The sequence below is a fragment of the Amia ocellicauda genome, chromosome 17 (assembly GCF_036373705.1).
Source record: "Amia ocellicauda isolate fAmiCal2 chromosome 17, fAmiCal2.hap1, whole genome shotgun sequence".
NCBI lineage: Eukaryota > Metazoa > Chordata > Actinopteri > Amiiformes > Amiidae > Amia > Amia ocellicauda.
Genome location: NC_089866.1, coordinates 19,646,264 through 19,667,978, shown reverse-complemented (window position 1 = coordinate 19,667,978; position 21,715 = coordinate 19,646,264). Strand labels below are relative to the sequence as shown.

At 38.0% G+C, this 21,715-nt stretch overlaps 1 protein-coding gene across 1 annotated transcript in view; it reads left to right on the top strand.

The window, feature by feature from the left end:
- Window positions 1–14,422, top strand: part of wscd2 (WSC domain containing 2) — a 64,741-nt gene extending 50,319 nt beyond the window's left edge. The window contains exons 8-9 of the mRNA XM_066689468.1: window positions 343–543; window positions 8,839–14,422. Coding sequence (XP_066545565.1) covers window positions 343–543; window positions 8,839–9,191 — 554 coding nt within the window. The 3' untranslated portion in view covers window positions 9,192–14,422. The remainder of the gene's footprint in view (window positions 1–342; window positions 544–8,838) is intronic.
- The last annotated feature ends 7,293 nt before the right edge of the window (window positions 14,423–21,715 follow it).

Sequence of the window (21,715 nt, the reverse complement as noted above, 5' to 3'; positions counted from 1 at the left end):
TAAATTGCATCATATTTACAACTTGTGTTTGAGTAGCTAAGCAACTACATGCTGTGTTTGGATCACACATGTTGTATTGTTGATGGGAAGGACACAGAGCGTGTAGATAATAAACATTTAGACAGGCTAATTAACACGTTTTTTTTTTTTTTTTGTCAAATTACCAAACAAAGCATTCAAAGAATTACAGGATACAGAGGTTAGGAGTACAGGAGAGTTTGGCACCAGTTTTGATCATTTTGTCTAAGCGTGGAATGGATTGCCGGTGGAGTTTTTAATCTTATTGTAAACTTAGTGGCTCTATTGATTTTATTTTTATTTGTTCCTCCTTTTTTAATAAAGGTTTTAAAGGAGAGAGAGATCACTGGAGGAGTGGAAGGACGATCTGCATTAAAACCCATGAGAGCGGGAAGAAGGAAATTGAGGCATTCGATACTGGTATCCTGATGATCCGCAACCCTTACAAAGCGCTGATGGCAGAGTTTAACCGGAAGTACGGTGGCCATATTGGATTTGCCTCTCAGGCCCACTGGAAAGGCAAAGGTAAGAGTAGGCCATGCTTTCTCCTCGGGCCTCAGAACATTCTGGACACCTTGGGAAAAGACAAGGTTTTTACAGTTGCCCCTGATCTAAAACATTTGAATCTGAAAATTGACCATTAAAGTCAAATACTTCCTTGATTAGCACAAAACAAACCAATTATTTGATTGTTATTATAATTATAATTATTATGGAATTAATTTTGACCGGTGTAAGGAATTCTAACAGCATTTCAATTTATAATGAATGAATATACCTCCACTATGATTTCCATTGCAAATTGTTATAACAGGATGTATGTGAGCAAAGAAGCTCACCGCATTTAGATATTTTAGAATCTGATTTTTAACATTTAGTTTACACCCATTTTGGTCAAATAATTTAGAACTGAATTATCTTCAGTGTTTTATGCATTTCCTTTAAAGTTACGTGTCAATGGTGAGTAGTGTCAATGTTAAACAAAATTATTTTCAAATCAGGCTTCACAGGGATTACTCAGCTTTATATTTGTATCTTGTTGACTGCACTTTATGGTACTCTTTCAAGTCAAAGTTATTTATTTTGGGCAATTCTTTTTCTCCTCACATGTCATGTTTATTGTGTGCTTATGCATACAGAGATCACTGCACTGTGAGATTGCACAAGTCTTGCCTGTCTCTGAAGTAAAATGTTTAGCTGAAAGCTGTGCGGGGGTGGTTCATGGAGATATATATACTCCAAACTTACAAATGCGCTTGTATACTTCAAGGCATGTTGTTTCATGGGATGTCATTCAACAATGTGTATTAAAACTCTGAAAAAGGATCCAAGCAAAATGTGTTTTTTTCAGATCCCCTACACACTAAATTCACTGGCACATTGTTTTCCTTTTCCCTTGACTATTTATAGGACAGTGTACTGAACATATTGTAGGCCTTGTTCTAAGCGTTTCTCTGAGGTTATGCACTGCAGACACTGGAGAAAAAGGGGGCCTTATTGGTGTTGACGTGGGAGCTGAGATACATACAGTGAGAGAAAAAAGTATTTGATCCCCTGCTGATTTTGTACGTTTGCCCACTGACAAAGAAATCATCAGTCTATAATTTTAATGGTAGGTGTATTTTAACAGTGAGAGACAGAATAACAACAAAAAAATCCAGAAAAACGCATTTCAAAAAAGTTATAGTTGATTTGCATGTTAATGAGGGAAATAAGTATTTGACCCCTTCGACTTAGTACTTGGTGGCAAAACCCTTGTTGGCAATCACAGAGGTCAGACGTTTCTTGTAGTTGGCCACCAGGTTTGCACACATCTCAGGAGGGATTTTGTCCCACTCCTCTTTGCAGATCCTCTCCAAGTCATTAAGGTTTCGAGGCTGACGTTCAGCAACTCGAACCTTCAGCTCCCTCCACAGATTTTCTATGGGATTAAGGTCTGGAGACTGGCTAGGCCACTCCAGGACCTTAATGTGCTTCTTCTTGAGCCACTCCTTTGTTGCCTTGGCTGTGTGTTTTGGGTCATTGTCATGCTGGAATACCCATCCACGACCCATTTTCAATGCCCTGGCTGAGGGAAGGAGGTTCTCACCCAAGATTTGACGGTACATGGCCCCGTCCATCATCCCTTTGATGCGGTGCAGTTGTCCTGTCCCCTTAGCAGAAAAACACCCCCATAGCATAATGTTTCCACATCCATGTTTGACGGTGGGGATGGTGTTCTTGGGGTCATTCCTCCTCCTTCAAACAAGGCGAGGTGATTTGATGCCAAAGAGCTCGATTTTGGTCTTATCTGACCACAACACTTTCACCTAGTTCTCCTCTGAATCATTCAGATGTTAGCAAACTTCAGACGGGCCTGTACATGTGCTTTCTTGAGCAGGGGGACCTTGCGGGCGCTGCAGGATTTCAGTCCTTCACGGCATAGTGTGTTACCAATTGTTTTCTTGGTGACTATGGTCCCAGCTGCCTTGAGATCATTAACAAGATCCTCCTGTGTAGTTCTGGGCTGATTCCTCACCGTTCTCATGATCATTGAAACTCACCGAGGTGAGATCTTCCATGGAGCCCCAGATCGAGGGAGACTGACAGTTATTTTGTGTTTCTTCCATTTGCGAATAATCGCACCAACTGTTGTCACCTTCTCACCAAGCTGCTTGGCCATGGTCTTGTAACCCATTCCAGCCTTGTGTAGGTCTAAAGTCTTGTCCCAGACATCCTTGGACAGCTCTTTGGTCTTGGCCATGGTGGAGAGTTTGGAATCTGATTGATTGAAAGCTTCTGTGGACAGGTGTCTTTTATACAGGTAACGAGCTGAGATTAGGAGCACTCCCTTTCAGAGAGTGCTCCTAATCCCAGCTCGTTACCTGTATAAAAGACAGCTGGGAGCCAGAAATCTTGCTGATTGATAGGGGATCAAATACTTATTTCCCTCATTAACATGCAAATCAATTTATAACTTTTTTGAAATGCGTTTTTCTGGATTGTTTTGTTGTTATTCTGTCTCTCACTGTTAAAATACACCTACCATTACAATTATAGACTGATCATTTCTTTGTCAGTGGGCAAACATACAAAATCAGCAGTGGATCAAATACTTTTTTCCCTCACTGTAAGAATATAACATATGAAAATTTACAAACAAGAGGAGGCCATTCGACCCATCATGCTCGTTTGGTGTCCATTAATAACTGAGTGATCCAAGGATCCTATCCAGTCTACTTTAAAATGTTCCCAAATTATCAGCTTCAACCACATCGCTGGGGAGTTTGTTCAGATTGTGACGCCTCTCTGTGTGAAGAAGTGTCTCCTGTTTTCTGTCTTGAATGCCTTGAAGCCCAATTTCCATTTGTGTCCCCGGGTGCGTGTGTCCCTGCTGATCTGGAAAAGCTCCTCTGGTTTGATGTGGTTGATGCCTTTCATGATTTTGAAGACTTGAATCAAGTCCCCATGTAATCTCCTCTGTTCCAGGGTGAAAAGGTTCAGGTCCCTCAGTCTCTCAGTAGGACATTCTCTTCAGACCTGGAATAAGTCTGGTTGCTCTCCTCTGAACTGCTTCTAGAGCAGCGATATCTTTCTTGAAGTGTGGAGCCCAGAACTGCACACAGTATCCAGATGAGCTCTAACTAGTGCATTGTACAGTCTGAACATTACTGTCCTTGTTCTCAATTCTACACTTTTGACAATATACCCTAACATCCTGTTTGCCTTTTTTATTGCTTCTCCACATTGTTTGGATGGAGAAAGTGAGGAGTCCACATAGACTCCTAGGTCTTTCTCATGCGTTACTTCATCTAGTTCTATTCCTCCCATAGTGTAATTATAGTGGCCATTTTTGTTACCTGCATGTAATACCTCGTACTTGTCCACATTGAATTTCATCTGCCATTGTATCTGCTGAACCACCTGCAAATTTGACAAGTTTTCTAACTATCCCAGAGTCCAGATCATTAATATAGATTAGAAGAAGCAAAGGCCCTAGTACTGATCCCTGTGGAACTCCACTAACAACCTCACTCCAGTTAGAAGCAACTCCTCTAATCGACACCCTCTGTTTACTAGACATCAACCAGTTCATAATCCATCTACTTACATTACCCTGAATGCCTACAGCTTCCAATTTGAGGATCAGTCTTTGGTGTGGAACCTTATCAAAAGCTTTTTGAAAATCTAAGTATATCATATCATATGCTTTCACGTGATCTACAGCTGCAGTTGCATGTTCAAAAAATTCTAATAAATTAGTAAGACATGATCTGCCTCGTCTAAACCCATGTCGACTATCTCCAAGAATATGGTTTTCATTAAGATGCTCCTCTGTTTTCTGTCTAATCATTTTTTCCAGCATTTTACAAGTAATGCAGGTGAGACTGATTGGTCTGTAATTTCCTGGCTCAGTTTTGTCCTCTTTCTTGTGGATGGGTATGACATTTGCCATCTTCCAGTCAGTTGGCACATCCCCTGTTCTAAATGTCATTTGGAATATTTGAGTTAGCGGCCTAAAAATACTTTAAGTACTGTTGGAAATATACCATCTGGCCCAGGTGATTTGTTTGATTTTAATTCTGCTAGTCCCTTTAGTACTTCCTCCTTATTTATCCTGATCTCTCTTAGGGTTTGACTGGACTGGTTGTTATGCTGTGGCATGTTCTCTGTTTTTTCTTTTGTAAAAACCTCTCTGAAATATTCATTTGGAACATTTGCCACATCTTGTTTGTTTTCCAAGATACTTCCATTTTTGCACTTTAGCTGTTTCACTTCCTCCTTTATTGACCTCTTGCTGTTGTAATATTGAAAAAAGCTCTTTGCATTAGTTTTAGCTCCAAGAGCTATGTTTCTTTCTATTTCCCTCTTTGCTTTCCTGATCCCTTTTGTAAGATCTCTTTGCAGCTCAACATATTCTTTGTATTTTGTTTAATCTCCATCCTTTTTGTATGCGCTATACAACATTTTCTTTCTCTTGATATTTTTTTTGCATACTTATATTAAACCATTTTGGCCAGTGTTTTTTGGTCCTCAATTTGCTAAGGTTTGGTACAAATTTCTCCTGAGTCTCAAGCAGTATATTCTTAAAATATAACCATCCATTTTCAACTGAATCTGTATCCAATGTGCTCCAGTCTACCTCTTCTAAGTGCCGCCTCATACCTTCAATGTTTGCTTTTCTAAAATTGTAGACCGTGGTTTTAGACTTGGACCATGATGAAATTGCAAGTTAGGAACCTCACTGAATATACAGAGTGGTGTTAAAGGTGTTCACAAAAATACTGCCTGCACACGCATGAACAAACGCACGCACACTCCGAGGCAGCTGAAGCAATTGGGCTGTACTCTGAGTGATGCTTATGGGTATCGCATAAAAACCGGGGGCACTTGACATAAATCACATTCACGCTTGAATTAGATGCCCCCCCCCGCTCCCAGTCTTCCTCTGCACAGGGAGAAGCACCAGAGGGGAGAGGAGAGCCTCCGTCCCGATGTTGTTCTGGTTGTTGTAAGCTGAAAAACGCTGACTCGCACATGACAGGAGACGGATGTATTCAGGTTCCGTGCTCGAAAAAAAAGGAAGCTCTAGCACTTGTCACATCTCGTTTGATTGGTCGAATAGTCTGTCTAATGAGGTCCTTTTTTAAAAAAAAGCTTTTGGCTTGCATCCATTTTTATTTTATTACTTTTTTTTAAATACGTTTACTGTTTATAACAGGGGCGCTGACATTTGCCTCGTTTTCACCAGAGCCTAACATGTTTTCTTCATGAGATTACAACACTGTGCATAACAAGTATCTTTCTTAATGAGCTGCGTATAATGAAATGGTGATATTAACAGAGCTAAACCTCCTTTTCTGATCAAGCATCCAGGTTTTTAGTAGCTATGAAATAATACTCCTAAACAGACCCAATCCTTGAGGTGGCTGAACTAGTTGTATGTGATAAATGAGACAATCACACACACAAATACAGACAGGTGACAAATTAAAGGAAAAAACAACATAAAGTGTCTCAGTAAGGTGTTGGGCACCACGAGCTGCCAGAACAGCTTCAATGCTCTTGGCACAGACTCTACGAGTCTCTGGACTCTACTGGAGGGATGAACACCATTCTTCCAAAAGATATTCCCTCATTTGGGGTTTTGATGATGGTGGTGGAGAGCGCTGTCTAACACGTCGGTCCAAAATCTCCCATAGGTGTTCAATTGGGTTTAGATCTTGTGACTCACAATGATTCACATCATTTTCATACTCATCAAACCATTCAGTGACCCCTCGTGCCCTGTGGATGGAGCCTTGTCATCCTGGAAGTGACCACTCCCATCAGGATAGAAATGTTTCACTATGGGATAAAGGTGATCACTCAGAATAACTTTGTAATGATTTGATTTGATCCTTCTCTCTGAGGGGACAAGTGAACCCAAACCATGCCAGGGAAATGCCCCCTACAGCATAACAGAGGGTTCAAGATGTCAGGCCTGTACCGTTCTCTTGGTGTCGCCACACTTGCACTTGCCCACTTGTCGAGAACACTAGCCAGCTGAGCATCTGTGACATCTCTTGCCATCTTGATCCAAAATCGAGGTCAACTGGGCCTGCTCAGCATTTTTATACATGCCACAGAGCATGATAGGATGTTAATTGTATGAAAACTATGCACTGGTCTATTTCTAAATATGGTCAGTATACAGTTGCTGGCAATTTAATTTTTTTATGCGAGCATGAGGCAAACTCTCAGGTTTCATTTCCTCTGCATAAGCCCTTCTCTTTCCATCCCCAGTTTCCTCCACTGGACCTGACATCACTGCGCTTTATTTTGGTATTTTGCTTTTCAGGGTCTCAAAATGTGCTTCCTCTGTGCCCCAGATTTAGACACTGCTCAGGGTTTCAATTCAAAGCAATTGCAAGCCACAAGGTTGATTTTTAAGTGGTTAAGAGAGGTATTGAGTCAATCTGCGAGTCATGTGAAACTGAAAACTGCAGCTAGAAGCAGTATGCATGAGCTGTATACTTACTAAACATTCTAGTGAGGAAACCATCTGGGCTGAACTTCCAAGAAAGAAGATACTTGAATTATACCGTATTTTTGGTTCCTGCTTGAGGATGTAAAGGGATTTGTGAAAGAGGATGCTACCTAGTTTATAGAATTACAAAAGACTTAGTAATTTCTCTGGCACTCGCTCACTGTAATAGAACAGAATAGGAGCCAAACTAGACTGAAATTTACTGAAGTTTTGTAATATCAGATTAGCTAAGTAAGTTAATCCTGTATCTTTGAAACAAACCAAGAAAAGAAAGCAAAACAACTGATGATTACGATGATTATGATGATGAAAATGATCATATAAAGCTGGGCAAAGTTTGCACAGAAGCTGTCGCATTACACTTAATAAATATATAAACAAAATTATAATAAAAAAAGGAATTGAGAACAGTTCTTCAAAGCCTGAGGCTGAACTCTAAACACAACCTACAACAGCAAAATAAAATGATACAATCAGACTTGTGTGAAAAATTGCTTAATTGTTAATCTGATGGACATCAATGGGAACATCTTCTCAGATTGAAGACTCTACAGCAGGCCCGTCTGGCCTTCTAACCCCTTGCCATAAATTTTCAGTAATCCATGCTCTACGTATCCCTTTAAAAAAATACTTTGTTCCATGCCATTAATTTAATCTCTCTAGGGTCGTTTCAAAGAAAAGCTTTATGTGCTGTGATTACACAAGGTGAATTGTGCAGGCCCTGTTTAATGAAATAAATTTTGTGTTTGATGATTCCTCAGGGATTTGAATGCAGTTTTCCACATAATCAGGCAACAGCTCTTGGGCAACCACATAGAGACCCAATAGGGGGATCGAGTAGGATTCACGTGAGCCATTCATTTCATGCTGTGCTTTTTTTAATCATTATTTTCTATATTATAAAACTATGGTGTTTGTTTTCTCCCTCTTTTTCTCTTGTTCATAATAAAGACTTGAAAAATGATGTTTTGGGAGCTGCCAAAACACTATTTTGTTTCAAATCTTTATTATAAATGATCAAGCATACCATAAAGGTTTATGGATCATCTATAAATGGAATCATGAATGGTTCCTAACTGTTTTATAGACTATTCACTGATCGTCTATTAATGACACCTTAATAAAGTGTTACTTAAATATGTCATTAATGATACAGGGATGTCAGAGAGGGAGATAGAGAGAAACACTTTATATTAAGGTGTCATTAATAAATGAAAAGGATCTGTGTTATCTGTATTAGGAATTCAATATTATCATTGGGAAAAAAATATATATATGCATTTTCAATTAGATCTTCAGTAATCTGTTTCAATTAATGTTATAGTGGAGTATATGTATATATATATAGTAACAGTAAAGGATCTTCCAGTCCCAAGTGACCATTTTATTCTTCCTTCTCATCACATCACATCTCAGTGTCATTATTTTTAGAATAGTAAAACAAGTCATTTTGATCCAGATTTTAGAAATGAGATGAAAATGGCCAAGTCATATTTGAAAGAAGTCTCTGTTTTAGTTCTCATTTGCACCAAGCTATACAATAATATAAATATTGAATAATTAACCTTCAAAGAACCTTCAGTTTTGGCCATTGATTTATTAAGGAATTTCAAAGAGGGTTTCCCAAATAGTTATAAAATGGGAAGAATTTGACCTGGGAGGAAAGGAAAAAAATTTGAAGAAAAAGAAAGGAGAAAAAAAGTCCCTCTTGCTTATTTTTAAACACATATGAAAGTGACTCACTTGCCAAAGAACTGGTATTTTTACCTAATAGTAATAACAGTGTTGTTTGCTTGTTTCTCTCTCCCCAGAGTGGCCAGAATTTGTGAAAAACTATGCACCTTGGTGGGCCTCACACACTTTGGATTGGCTGAAGTACGGGAAAAATGTGCACGTGGTCCATTTCGAAGACCTAAAAAAGGACCTCTTCATCCAGCTGAAGAGGATGGTGACTTTCCTGGGGCTGGAGGTGTCCGAGGACCGGCTGCTGTGTGTGGAAGGGCAGAAGGACGGAAACTTCAAACGCTCCGGCCTCCGCAAGCTCGAATACAACCCCTACACCCCTGAGATGAGAAGCATGATCGACGGCTACATCAAGACAGTGGACGCAGCTCTGAAGAAAAGGAAGGTGACGGGGGTCCCAGAGGAATACAGGCCCAGATGATACTGCTTTCCACTTCTTCCTCTCTGTCTCTCTTGATCTCTGTCTGTCAACCCAGCTTCTTCATGAAGAAAGTGAAAAAAAGAAAAAAGTGGATACACTTCTTAATACTGATACGTTAATGTAGAACTTCAGTTGCACATTCGCAATACCGGTAACATGCAGTTAGCACAACACTCTCTGAAGGGGAAATGGTGATGAAATACAATATGTACTCTTCATTTGAATTGACTTCTGGCAGTCAACCATTTCCTCTCCAACACAGAAATGTGTGTTAAGTTCATGCCTTAAGTATAAGAAAGCTGTAACTATTCTTAACGCTGTTAAAGTACTTGTATTCGGAAGTATGTCCAAATATGAAGTTATGGCTGATTTATATTCAGCCGCCATGTTTTCTTCCACTCAGGGGGTGGATAACAGAAAACAAGCTATATGAAAAGAGATATATATTTATATTATAAGTGTGCTGCTATTACCCGTACCCAGAACACATATAGCCTTTTTCTATAATTCAGATATTCTTACAATCTGTGTACAATATTGAAAATACAGACTCCGTTCTCTGGCTGTAAAGGGCAACATATATAGCGTTTAGAATAGGTCAGGCAAATATACTGGGTACATTTTGTGAATATGCCCATTTTCAAGAAATATATTTTGTATTTTTAAAAGATATATCTGTTTTTGGTACGGGTAGCTCACGGATAAAATTGAACATTACCAAATCATGAAGCTAAATGGTGTAGGGCAGTTCTGGTCCTGGATTACCCCGGTGTCTTCAGGTTTGCATTCCAACTGAGCACTCAGTTACTTATTGAATCCTAAAACTGAACAATTTGCTTGATTGGAACATGAACTGGTTCCAACTGCTAAAGATTTGGAGGGGGGTAGAAATGAATGCTAACTCTACAGTAATTGCAACATTTAAGACTTTCCTCATTTAAAGCTATGTAGGTATGACAAATTATGAAACTAAGATGGGGACAGATAGGATAGACTTTATTTTACTTCCTTTCTGGTTGAAACTAAATATGTATATAATTTTTAACCAGGGTGTGTTGCACCTTTCTGGGGGTAAATTGTAGAAAACTGCGGCACCTCTGGGGGCACTGATGGGGGTGCGGGATTATCATGGATCACTGCAGGGGGTGCTAGCCTGCAAAAAAACCCCCCACCATTTTAGAGTATTGCCACCATTCTAGAGCATTGCTGCTGTTCTAGAGCATTGCCACTCTTCTAGAGCATTGGAGTGCAGATAAAGATCTAACCGTGAAAGTATTTTTGTAAAGGGCCACCAGAAATGATCTCCAGAAGACACAAGGGGACTCCAAGACTAGGGCTGAAACACTCTGTTGTAGGCTATGGAAGGGGGAGAGTCATCAAACATATTCGGTAACTCATAACATAACAAACTGATAACCTCTTTCAAGCGGTCAGGCCAGGAGAGTCTAGTTCTCTAAAATACTATTGTTATTGCATCTTCATTTATTACTAGGATCGTGAAGCCCTGAGATTATACTGCTAGGCTCTGTTGCCTGGGAGAGGTTACTCAAATGTTTCATCACTGTAGATTCCCACTACTGTACTTAACACATCAGAATATCAGTTGGTCCATACAGAGGGAACAATGTTTCTAGTTCTGCCTTTTCAAATGCCACCTCTTTTAGTTCTTAGTGTCTCAATGTCTATTTGGATTTCCCCGTCCCCCTGCAATCTGCATTGAGCAACAAGGCTGAGATATCTTTGTCCTGTTTAAATACATATGACTCATACAATCCATTAAATCTGATTATTACCATTCATAGAAAAAAAAAAAAGCCAAACAGAAAAAACAAAACATTAATGCTGTGATGCTGTTGGAAAACTAGAATTACATTTTGTCTTGCCTTGCATGATGCAACCTTCTTATAAATGAGCTTCATGCTATTGATTTATCTAATGTTCTTGAGATGAAGCCTCCTTTACATCTGATGGAGCAATTAAGACCCTCGATTGTCAACCATATTGACTTGCACAGTGCATGTTGAATTGATTGTGCAATTACTTGGCAATTATACACATATATTCACAATTTTAGACCTCTTTGTCTCTGGAATAAAATAGCAATTTGTCATTTGCCAAAAACAAATCTTGCATATGTCAGTGTTTCAGGGTGAAGGCTGAATTAAAATCTGTTTGATTATATGCTGTAAAAGATTAAAATATGTACTGTATATAGCCAAGCAGAATAGACCCACTTTTGATACACTTTCACATAAAAAATTTACCCCTGATTTTAAGTATATTTTCAATACGAAATGATGATGTTACTGAGCAAGGATATGCATCCCTAGAGAAGGGCCACAACATATATGCAAAGTTGACCCAGATTTTATACAAATATAATACAAACCTTCAGGTTTTCCCCTCATCGTTACTATTTTGTTTTATTCTCTCAAGGCAGCAATAGAATCCGAGGTCTCAGAGGGACTTCACATAAGGACATGCTTAATGACACACTGATACCCAGAGACTGTTATTTTGTATAACAAAGAAAGGAAAACACATTGGGTAAACCACTCACATTTTAAGTTTGAGTTAAGTTAAAGTAGCTCTCAAATTTTCAAAACATCAATGCGTGAGATTTGTCACATTATGGAAATGCGGTGACAGTAACCACTCCCGCTGGCAAAACCAACAGCCTGAGGGAGGATATTTTGGGGGAAAGGCGTGAGATTTCAGCAACTAGGCGTGAGAGCGCGAGGTGGAGCCTCAATACATGCAACTCAATCTCAATGGGTGAGACTTGAGAGCTATGAGGTTACGGTGTTTCTTGTGCAGATCTCGATTATTCAACTTGTCACTTTCAGTGCTGTTTGTGGTTGACCCTGAGTTAGTGAAAGAGATCCTTTTTTAAAAGAAGGAATTGTTTTCTTGGATCAGCAAAAAAAAACAACATCTACTTTGCATTTCACTTTTGAAACGGTCTCAATGTGGCTAGCACTTGGAATTCTTCATAGATTAGATGAACTCATATTATAACCCCAGTGAGGACAATGCAGAACAAGACCATTATATCAATTTCTACAGGAGATAATGCAAAGGAAATTGTAAAGCTACCTTTTGGTATGTCATTGACAAAATCCCCGTTCTTTTTACTTTATTATTTGAAGATTTAAGTGCATTTTGTTTAGAATTAACAAGGCAACATTTAATAGTGACTGTTCACAACATGTAATCACAGTTGCTAAAAGACCAGTGTAATTATAAACTCGTTTCACTAATATATTTCTCAGACCTGCACAAAGACACTAATGTTCACAGTGTTGACCATGACCAGAGGTCAACATATTCCCACTTAACATTTAAATGTTTAATGCTGACAAATTAAACAAAGCAACAACCAATTACATTTCATATCTATTAATTATTTCAGTTCTGTTCTGAGTACGAGTACAGTGAACATTAACTCGGTAGGCAAAAATGTGGTTACAAATCACTTGTGGTGGCTTGCTTTTCATAGTAGAGTGCTGGTGGCAACTTTGATGCATTTTCTCTCGCAGCACAACTGACTCATATAGATGAACTCTATTGATAAGCACTATTGTTCCAGTCATTAAAGTAATAAAGTATAGTTTTTTTCTTCTTTTCTTTGCAACAAGAGATTTTGACATTATTCTGCAAAGCAAGCTGGGACCTGAACACATACAATCAATGTCTCATGTTCTTTGTTGTTTGAACAATTTGCTCTCCGGGACTTATTATTTGTTCAAGCCTCTTTTAATAGTGCTTTTCAAAAACTGCCAATGCGTTTAAACCTGACATTGTTGTCAGACTAAACACTACACTACAAAGAAGAATTGTTCTCAATACTGTATAAAAAAGAAACAACTAAATTAGGGCTTTTTTGGGGGGCTTTTCATCACAGACTTTTCTGTAAGAGTAAGGAGTCAATGATTACTTCCTCTCTGTCAGTCTGTTTCTTTCCTTCTGCTTTAACTATAACTATGACATCCAAGGAAAATGGGTGATACATTTTTATGAATTACGATTTTACAATACAATTTCTGAAGCTTGACAAAAACGTGTTAACGTCGAAAATGATTTTGAATCCTAACCTGGATGTCAGACATAGACCGCTGTTATCCGGACATTAAACGTATAAGATCCAGTTGAGTAAAAACCATAAATAATGCAAAAAGAAATCTGCTTCATTCTTCAGGACACATCACTGATCAAAGAATTCCTGCAAAAGCATTTGCATTCATGTGTTCTAAAACTCTCCTGACACAACATTTTCCAACTAAAATTGTTTATGTATGGTTTTGTAATATGTGGAGTGTAATTCAACAGAAGAGCAGGTTAGACCCTGTAAAAACAAACAAAAAAAAGCAAAAAAACAGGGAAGTGACTTATATCTGGCATTTGTGTTTCAGAAACAAAAGTGAATACTGTTTTTCTTATATTCCTATATGTTGCACATCTATACTGGCTTTGAAGCCCCATAGTCAAAACTATGCCGAATGTCTTATTGCAGAGAACAGATCCCTCTGAAATTCTTTTCAGCTGCATAAATAACGGTGCATAATACTTTCTCCTAAGAACGAAAGTGTAGCAAATGCTATTAATTGTGGTCTGCCTGCTGTGCCTGTGTTTATGTTGCAGGAGGGTGTGCGTTGCTAGCTGCTGCAGAATACAAATGCAGATTCTTTACACATGCATTACAGAATCATTAGTACACAACTTAACCCCTACACAAAATAAAATACAAATAGAAAGGAGGACTGATTAAAACAAAAATAGAAAAAATGTTATTTCCTTATATATTTTTATAGTTCGTACAAAGAAAATGAGCTCAAAATAATTTATAATGCAAAGACATAAGGGAATTTTTAGAGTTGCAACTATTTTTTGACACGGGCTACTTTTGAATGTTTCATGCTATTGATTTAGACTTGGTACTGTATGGGGGTCACTTCTTTGAATGTATTTTGTATGGAATGAATGTAACATGTTTTTACCAAAAATAGTTCAAATAGAGAAAGAAAGGCAACAACAATAAAAACAGTATGCTAAAGGGATATGTTGTGCAATGTTTCAGATTATGTTTCTGGTATGCTCGACCAAATGCACATGTACATTTCCTGAGAAAGGAAATTAATATTCTGTCCCCTTTTTGATATAATGTTAAGGTATTGCACTTGCCTGAATTTTCCTCAGGTTGTACCTGTAATTAAATGTTTCCTAATACATTATTTTGATTTAGTGTGTTGTGTTTTTTTTAAATCATATTGTAAGATGGCATCATTTTATAGGTCACGAAAGAACATTTTGAAAGGGTACAGCTGATGCTACCAGTTTGTGATGGGGGAATATTCTTGACGTTTGCTCATTCTGAGTCCTGTTGTTGTGTAATATAGCATGTGTGTTTCTGTGCAATCCTGGAGTTTGGCTTCTCATTACAAAACTATCAGCTAGTTATGTTTTTGTTCTTTTTTCCTTTGGCTAAGAACTTCATATAAAAATCGTGAGACCTTTTAATGTCAATGGTTCAGCACTGATTTATTTTATTGTATTTGTAATAAGACAGCGACCCAGCTACAGTAAAAAAAAACAAAAAAAAACTGGGTGTCAGCATGCATGAGCAACATGGTAATCTGCTCAAAACAAAACGACTTTCTTCAAAACATTGCAATCATGATATTCCAGAAGGCATATTCGCCTCCATCCCTATTGGTATTCGGTGCTGAGTTTGTCCTTTTGGTGCATTGTAACTGGCATTTGTTGCCAGTGTAACTCGTTATTCCTTTCTCCTTAAGGAAACCCCATGGGGTATTGAGTCTGATTTGTAAATAGAAATGTTGCAGTGTTATGGATAAAAACATAGGGGGGAACATTCTAGAAAGAAAGCCTTACTGATGTTTGTAGCTGTATAGGTGAGAGGGAGGCATAATTGTTTTGAAGAATATTCCATTTCCTTGGTGGCTGAAACACAGAACAAAAAATAAGCCTGATCGAATTTGCTTCACCTTATAAATCCATGAATGTGAACGATTGAACATGGATGCTGCTCCTTTAAGGCACTTCTTTGTCCCCAGATACTCCTAACTAGACAGATGGGAAAGTCAAGGCCAGGGAGAACTGTGGACATAACAGAAGCACTATATCTGACCTTGAGCATATGCCATAAGTGCACCAGAGAGCTGCGAAATGTAATTAAATGGGTGTGTGATTCATAACTTTAATTACATAATACAAGGGGAGAAAATGGTAGTGATTGGCAAGGTCTCGCTCCACTTTTAACTTCATTGTATCAGAACAGGTGTGTAGTTTGTACATTCATTTAGTCAGTTTATTGATATGAGTAACATTAGTGATATTTGTAAGAGATAACCACCCCCGAATAGTAAGATCTAATTTAAGAGAGCAAACAGTTGGTTTGATTTACTTTCAGTTGTGTGCTGGTTGGACACAACAGGGAATAGGAAAACCAAGTTTATTTTCTGAAATTTGGCCATATGTAATAAATCATTGTAGTTATTGTGAGATTCAGCGAGGCATCTGTGGGGTTTTAAGCATTGCATCCTAGCCGGTTTCACTGATTGAAAACGAAGAGTGACCAGGGACGGATAGTCTAAGAATCAAATACACTAAAACACATATTGCCATTCATTTTTATTAGGGAGTTTGTGTTTTTCTAACAAACACATCTGAACCCAAGTCCACCAAGAATGTGTAGGACATTCAGCATATTATAATGGAAACCACGGTTTTGTCTATGCTGTGAAAAGCTGCTAAACTATTAAAGCTACCAAGGGCTAGATTATCTTGATTGTTGGCCCTTGCAATCTTTGAAAACCACATGCATCTTAATTAAAAGTCTTGTGTTAATGGACAGTAAATATATTTAAAAAAGCACTTTTCACAGATGTGTTAGATGCCATTATATAAATAAATGAAAGTGTGGTTTACTTGTCATGCTCTTCCCGACTAAGCTCCAGAAGGAAACCTTTCCTATGACAATGCTACAACCTAAAAGACGAGAAACACGAGATGCGTTTCAGATCTGACATGTGTGACACGTTTGTGCTCGACGGTTGTTTTCATATTCAACCAGCCCACGATTATCTGCCACAGGTTCAAAGTCATATTTTACTGCGGTCCATGTTTTCAATGATGGGTGATGCTCTCTCAGCTGTCTTTCCTCCCTGGAGATTGACACTTATCTAAAATCAAACTGCTTGTCTGTTCATGTACAATTTAAAATGCATTTATACAGTAGGCGAGGCGTGCATGTAACTCTGTTCATTACAAATTGAATTTATGCCACAAATACAGAGCTTGCTGCTTACAGTTACAGGAAGAACGCTACATTTTTGGGAAAGTGTACACTCTGTTTTCAGCAGATGTGCATTTTGATTTATAATTAAATTCCCCTTGTAGCTGTAATGAATAAAAAAGTGGGATGGACTTCGGGGCACATCCTAAAGCATAACTGGAAGCACATTTAGGACCAGTCAGATTAAGTACTGAGAAAAGTGGAATCAAAGCCTTGGCAATAGTTCACATGGAGTTCAGAAACTTCATCAAAAGCTCTAATTTGCATAGTTATTGTCTGAAGGTTTTGAATAGAAAAAGTTTCAAACTAATGCCTAAGAATTTTAAAATTGACACCTGATAGATAAGAATAGTAATACTGACTGTGGTTATACTACTGCTATTACTAATATGAAAATGATGCACTACAATTAAGTTGAGGGGTCAAAGTACACTTACTAGGTTGCCTCCAGATCAATAACTGTTGATTCCAAAATAGGGTGAAAAAGGAGGAAAAAAACTATTGAAAATTAAAAAAAGGTCAGAGAGCATGTATTTTCATATATGTATTATTTGTTTTTGCTTTGGTTTTATTCCATGCTTATGAATAAAAGGAAACAGCAGGAGCAATAATGCTAAATGACATATTTCAATTCTTCTGGATAACCAAACGGAGCACAATACGATTGATGCCACCCCCTCTCCATCCCATATATTTTTGAAAGGATTAATTTATGTCTCACTTTCCGGAAAATGAAAGTCTATTTCCTTATATGATTCTCCTGGCAGACGGCGGGTGTGTAAATTATGGGCTGCACATTGAGGTCACGGGGACTGACGCATGATGGGCCGTTTCCTTCCTTCATCTCAATCGCAGGGTTATAAAAGAACCAGATTTTCCTTTTGTTTCCCGCAAAGTGGAGGAGAGGTATTAAAATTCAAAAGGTGATATGCAAATCATCTGTCAAGCCGGGAAGTGGCATTGACACTCATACTCAGCTTTTTATCTGTCCTTCCTGCTACAACAGCTGCCATTTTAAGTTTTTTCTTCCCGTCGTTCTAGCTGTGAGAGTCCCCAGGTGCTCTCGTCCTATTATTGGTGTCATATGAGTCTGAAAGTAATTAATGTAAGTGGAGTATGTCCAGGACTCCCTCGGGGGACATCACCCAGGTGTCTAAGTCTTAAACATTCTGCAATAATTGGCATAAAATGTGTTTTTCCTGTTTATCTATCTACTGTATGCTCACAGAAATAATTGAGACTGCAACCCCCCTGTGTGTTTCTTCTTCAAGACCCCCGATACAGCCGCAGAGGAAACGATTGGGCGGAAAAGCCTAGAAAGTTCAGCTGAGAATACCGCTGAGACAAGTACATCTTTTAGCATTAGCTGTAATTCTACTCCTAATCTGTGGGGGTGGTTTTGAAACCATTAATTCACTGGCAAGGATGATTTATTTATTTATTTTTTAAGTGGCATCTAAATCAAAAATGTATTTTATTTTCAGGGTCAGTGTCAACCCACTCACCTGCTGCAAATTCTAATGCTATTCTGTCTAATATGTTTGGATATCACAATTGATGGCCACAAGATATACAAGAGAAATATTAAAAACTGTAGTTTCTGAAGCTGAGTGTGAAGTCTGGCAGCCTTATATCTGACCGTAGTTCAAAGAAGATCATGTAAAAGACCGGTTGCGACTGCAGATATTTCTAGTAATGTCTCTAAGCAAAATGCTGCCCTAAAAATATATTTCTTTTCAGACAGTTTTTGTAAAGTGTTAAAATAATATACTTACGTAAGGCTGTTGGGGAAGTTAGAACCATTTACTTGTGTTTCTGTCTAAATTAAGTCTGTGTTTGTTTGAAATCCACATTTTAGGAATTCATGGGGACTACAGATAAAAATGTGCCATTTGGCTAACTCTGGCACATTTACAGCAATGTTTATCAATGTGCACTGTCCCTGTCAAATAAACAAATAAATACAAATACACATTCTCTTTGTGAATACAGCTCAGGATATAATAATACTGAACAACAAATCAGACGGGCCATTTTTCTGCCTGGTTTTGCACATAAAAAATGTATGCATTGAAAATAACAGATCTTCCACCACTTGAGACATCATGATCTTGAATTGTTTATGTAACATCAGTCACCATAAAACATGTCTTGCAAGGAAGATTACAATAGCTCATGATGTTCTCTGGGTTAAAGGAAAATTCACTGACCGCAACTGGGTAGTATGTGCTTATGCAGCAAAAAAAAAAACCACCACAACAACACATGACAGCAGCTGAAGTCGGCAAAATCTGTCACTAAACTTAACAAAATGTGCCAACAAGTTCAAAACCAACTGTCAATCAAGAAACATAACTTCTGTGTCTCCTTAAATTCAGGTATACATATATATGTGTGTGTGTGAGAGTGTGTGTATGTGTGCTTGGAATAACAAAAAAGTTAGAAAAATAAATGACCAGATCCAAGAACAAATTCAATTATGTGACATCACTGAAAGAATAGGAATGTTGAAATGGCAATGGGCCGGACACATTGCAAAAGGAACAGATCACAGAAGGAAGCTATTGAATGGATCCCAAAAAATGAAAAAAAATATCTAGAGGACGACCACATGAAAGATGGGAAGATGAAATCGTGAAATTGCAGGCATTACATGGAAAAGAGAAGCTGTAGATCGAAGCAAGTATAAACATCTTTGGGAGGCCAATGCCCCAAGAACAAGCAGGAACTAAAGACAGCTGCAGGACAGGCCTGGCAGAGCATCACCAGGGAAGAAACCCAGCATCTGGTGATGTCTATGTGTTCCAGACTTCAGGCACCCATTGACTGCAAAGGATTTGCAACCAAGTATTGAAACTCACAATTTAATTCATGATTATGTTAGTTTGTCCAAATACTTTTGAGCCCCTAAAATTGGGGGGACCACATATAAAAATGGGTGTAATTCCTAAACCTTTCACCCAATTTGGATGTAACTGCCCTCAAATTAAACATGAAAGTCTACACTTCAAGCACATCTTGACTGTTTCCTTTGTGTCACTGTCCAAATATTTATGGACCTAACTGTAGGCAGATGATGATGGTGATATATATATATATATATATATATATATATATATATATATATATATATATGAAATCATGAACATTGCAGGCATGGATGCTCTAATATACAGCTCTGCAAACAATTAAGAGTGGAGTGGTCTCTTAATTTTTTCCAGGGCTGTATATATATATATATATATATATATATATATATATTCTGCCGTTCTGAAAACTGCTGAGTCCTTCAAGATGTGGCTTTAGGTCATACGACCACATTTTCTCAGCAGACAAACAGGACAGTAAAACAACAATAACAATCAAAAAGGAAGAAGGTCACCACTAATGTTGAAATAAATAATCATTTTCAAAATACATTTATACATGCTTCCTAGCAGTTCTTACTTATGGCTCTGAAATCTAAATAGAAAACTGGTACAAGAATAAAGACTCATTATTTCTCTGTATAGCTGATTGGTTGGTATTTATATGTTAACACTGTGTTTTTCAATACAAATTCATGTCTGATAAATCCACTGTCATGATTCATTGATTAGAATACAAATGTCCAGATTAAACCCCCTAATATACAGGTTTATTTTATTTGACATGATAAATACTGCCTTTATAGCCAGATTTAAAGGATCACAAATGGAGTTCCAAGCAATGAGAAACGGCTGTAACCTCATAAACTGCCTTTGAGGTTGGTCATGTGGTCAGCTGTCTGAAGGAAAGAACTCATTACTTTATTTTCCATGGTCCATTAGGCGCCAGAGCAGTTCACGCCGATATCTGCAACATGGTCTTGACAATAACATACTGTCTTACAAGAGTGTCTTACAAGAATATGTCAGTTCAATCAATGGAATTGCATTTGAAAATTCTATTATTCTGCTCTGTGGTTTCCATGGCTTCAGCTCATTTCGTGTTTAGAATCTACCAGGATTAACCCATTGCTGCTCTCTTCTTCGGATAGTATCACCTCCCCCCCAAAATCAGTTACATTCAGTATCTGAATATATTTCAATCTCTGTGCAAATGTACCGCTCCAAGGCTTCTGATGAAAGTGCTTCTCTAATATTAAAAATACACCCCATTTTTGAAGACAAATCATTCAGAGCACAAACTTGAAGTGTTGTATTAGATTTTTTTCCCCTGATTATGTGTCCAGTGTGTGGAAACTAGTGCACGAATGCTCTGCACAAGGAATGCAATAATGGTGCCAGGCAAAATACATTTTCTACTACCGTTGTATTAGACTTCACAGAATAATTTAATACCTTGAAAATTTTATTTTAGGCAGCTGTCATCAAGATGTAATTTAGAGTGCACAAGGGTTTTTGATGCATCTGCCCCCCCCAAAAAAAAAACATAATGAGTCCATTGTTGAGTGCATAGGATTGCAGACATTTGCTGTATTTCCTAGTTTCGTAACCGTTAAATATTAATGTGGAGAAATAAGAAAACAGCAAGGGATCTTTTTACATACGTGGAGAATAAAACCTCAGGAATGATTTTGATTGATAATTTTTCTGATTGGCGACCCCCAAGACCTATAAGAGGAGGAAGAAATCAAGAAATTACCTCTGAAAAGCTGAACTGAGAGGGCCATCTCTCTGATTTTGGCTTTGTTAGCTGATAAAACCTAGTGAGCAGGCCCAGAGAAGTGGAACAATCTTCAGCTTCTTTGCTCAAGGCAGCACAAGCTTGTAGCAAAGTCAAATACTAGCTCTTGAATTTTGTTGTTTAAAATACCACAGAAGTGAGACAGGGCTGGTTAAGAAAAGAAATATATCTGTATAAGCCTGATGTGGCAACTACTGTAAATATGAGTGTCTTCCATAAATGCAGTTATGTAGTGTGCCTCTTGATGATTCCCCCTACAGTCTCATAAATGGGAAAGAACCGGTGCTTTTTATGTCATATTTGAATGTCAAGCTGCCAGCACTGCACAGAAAAATACACTAGAACAAGGGACATCCGATCACCATTCAGTGTTTATAAGTTTCATTTGGGGGCTTAAATTCACCTGTAAATATGAATTCTATAATGTCTGATGTCTGGTAGTTTGTGCATTTAGGCACCAATGCAGTACAGTGAGCAGAATGCTGGATAGTTAAAACTGTGAGCTAGAAAGAGAGGAACTGAAACACATTTCTGTCATGTC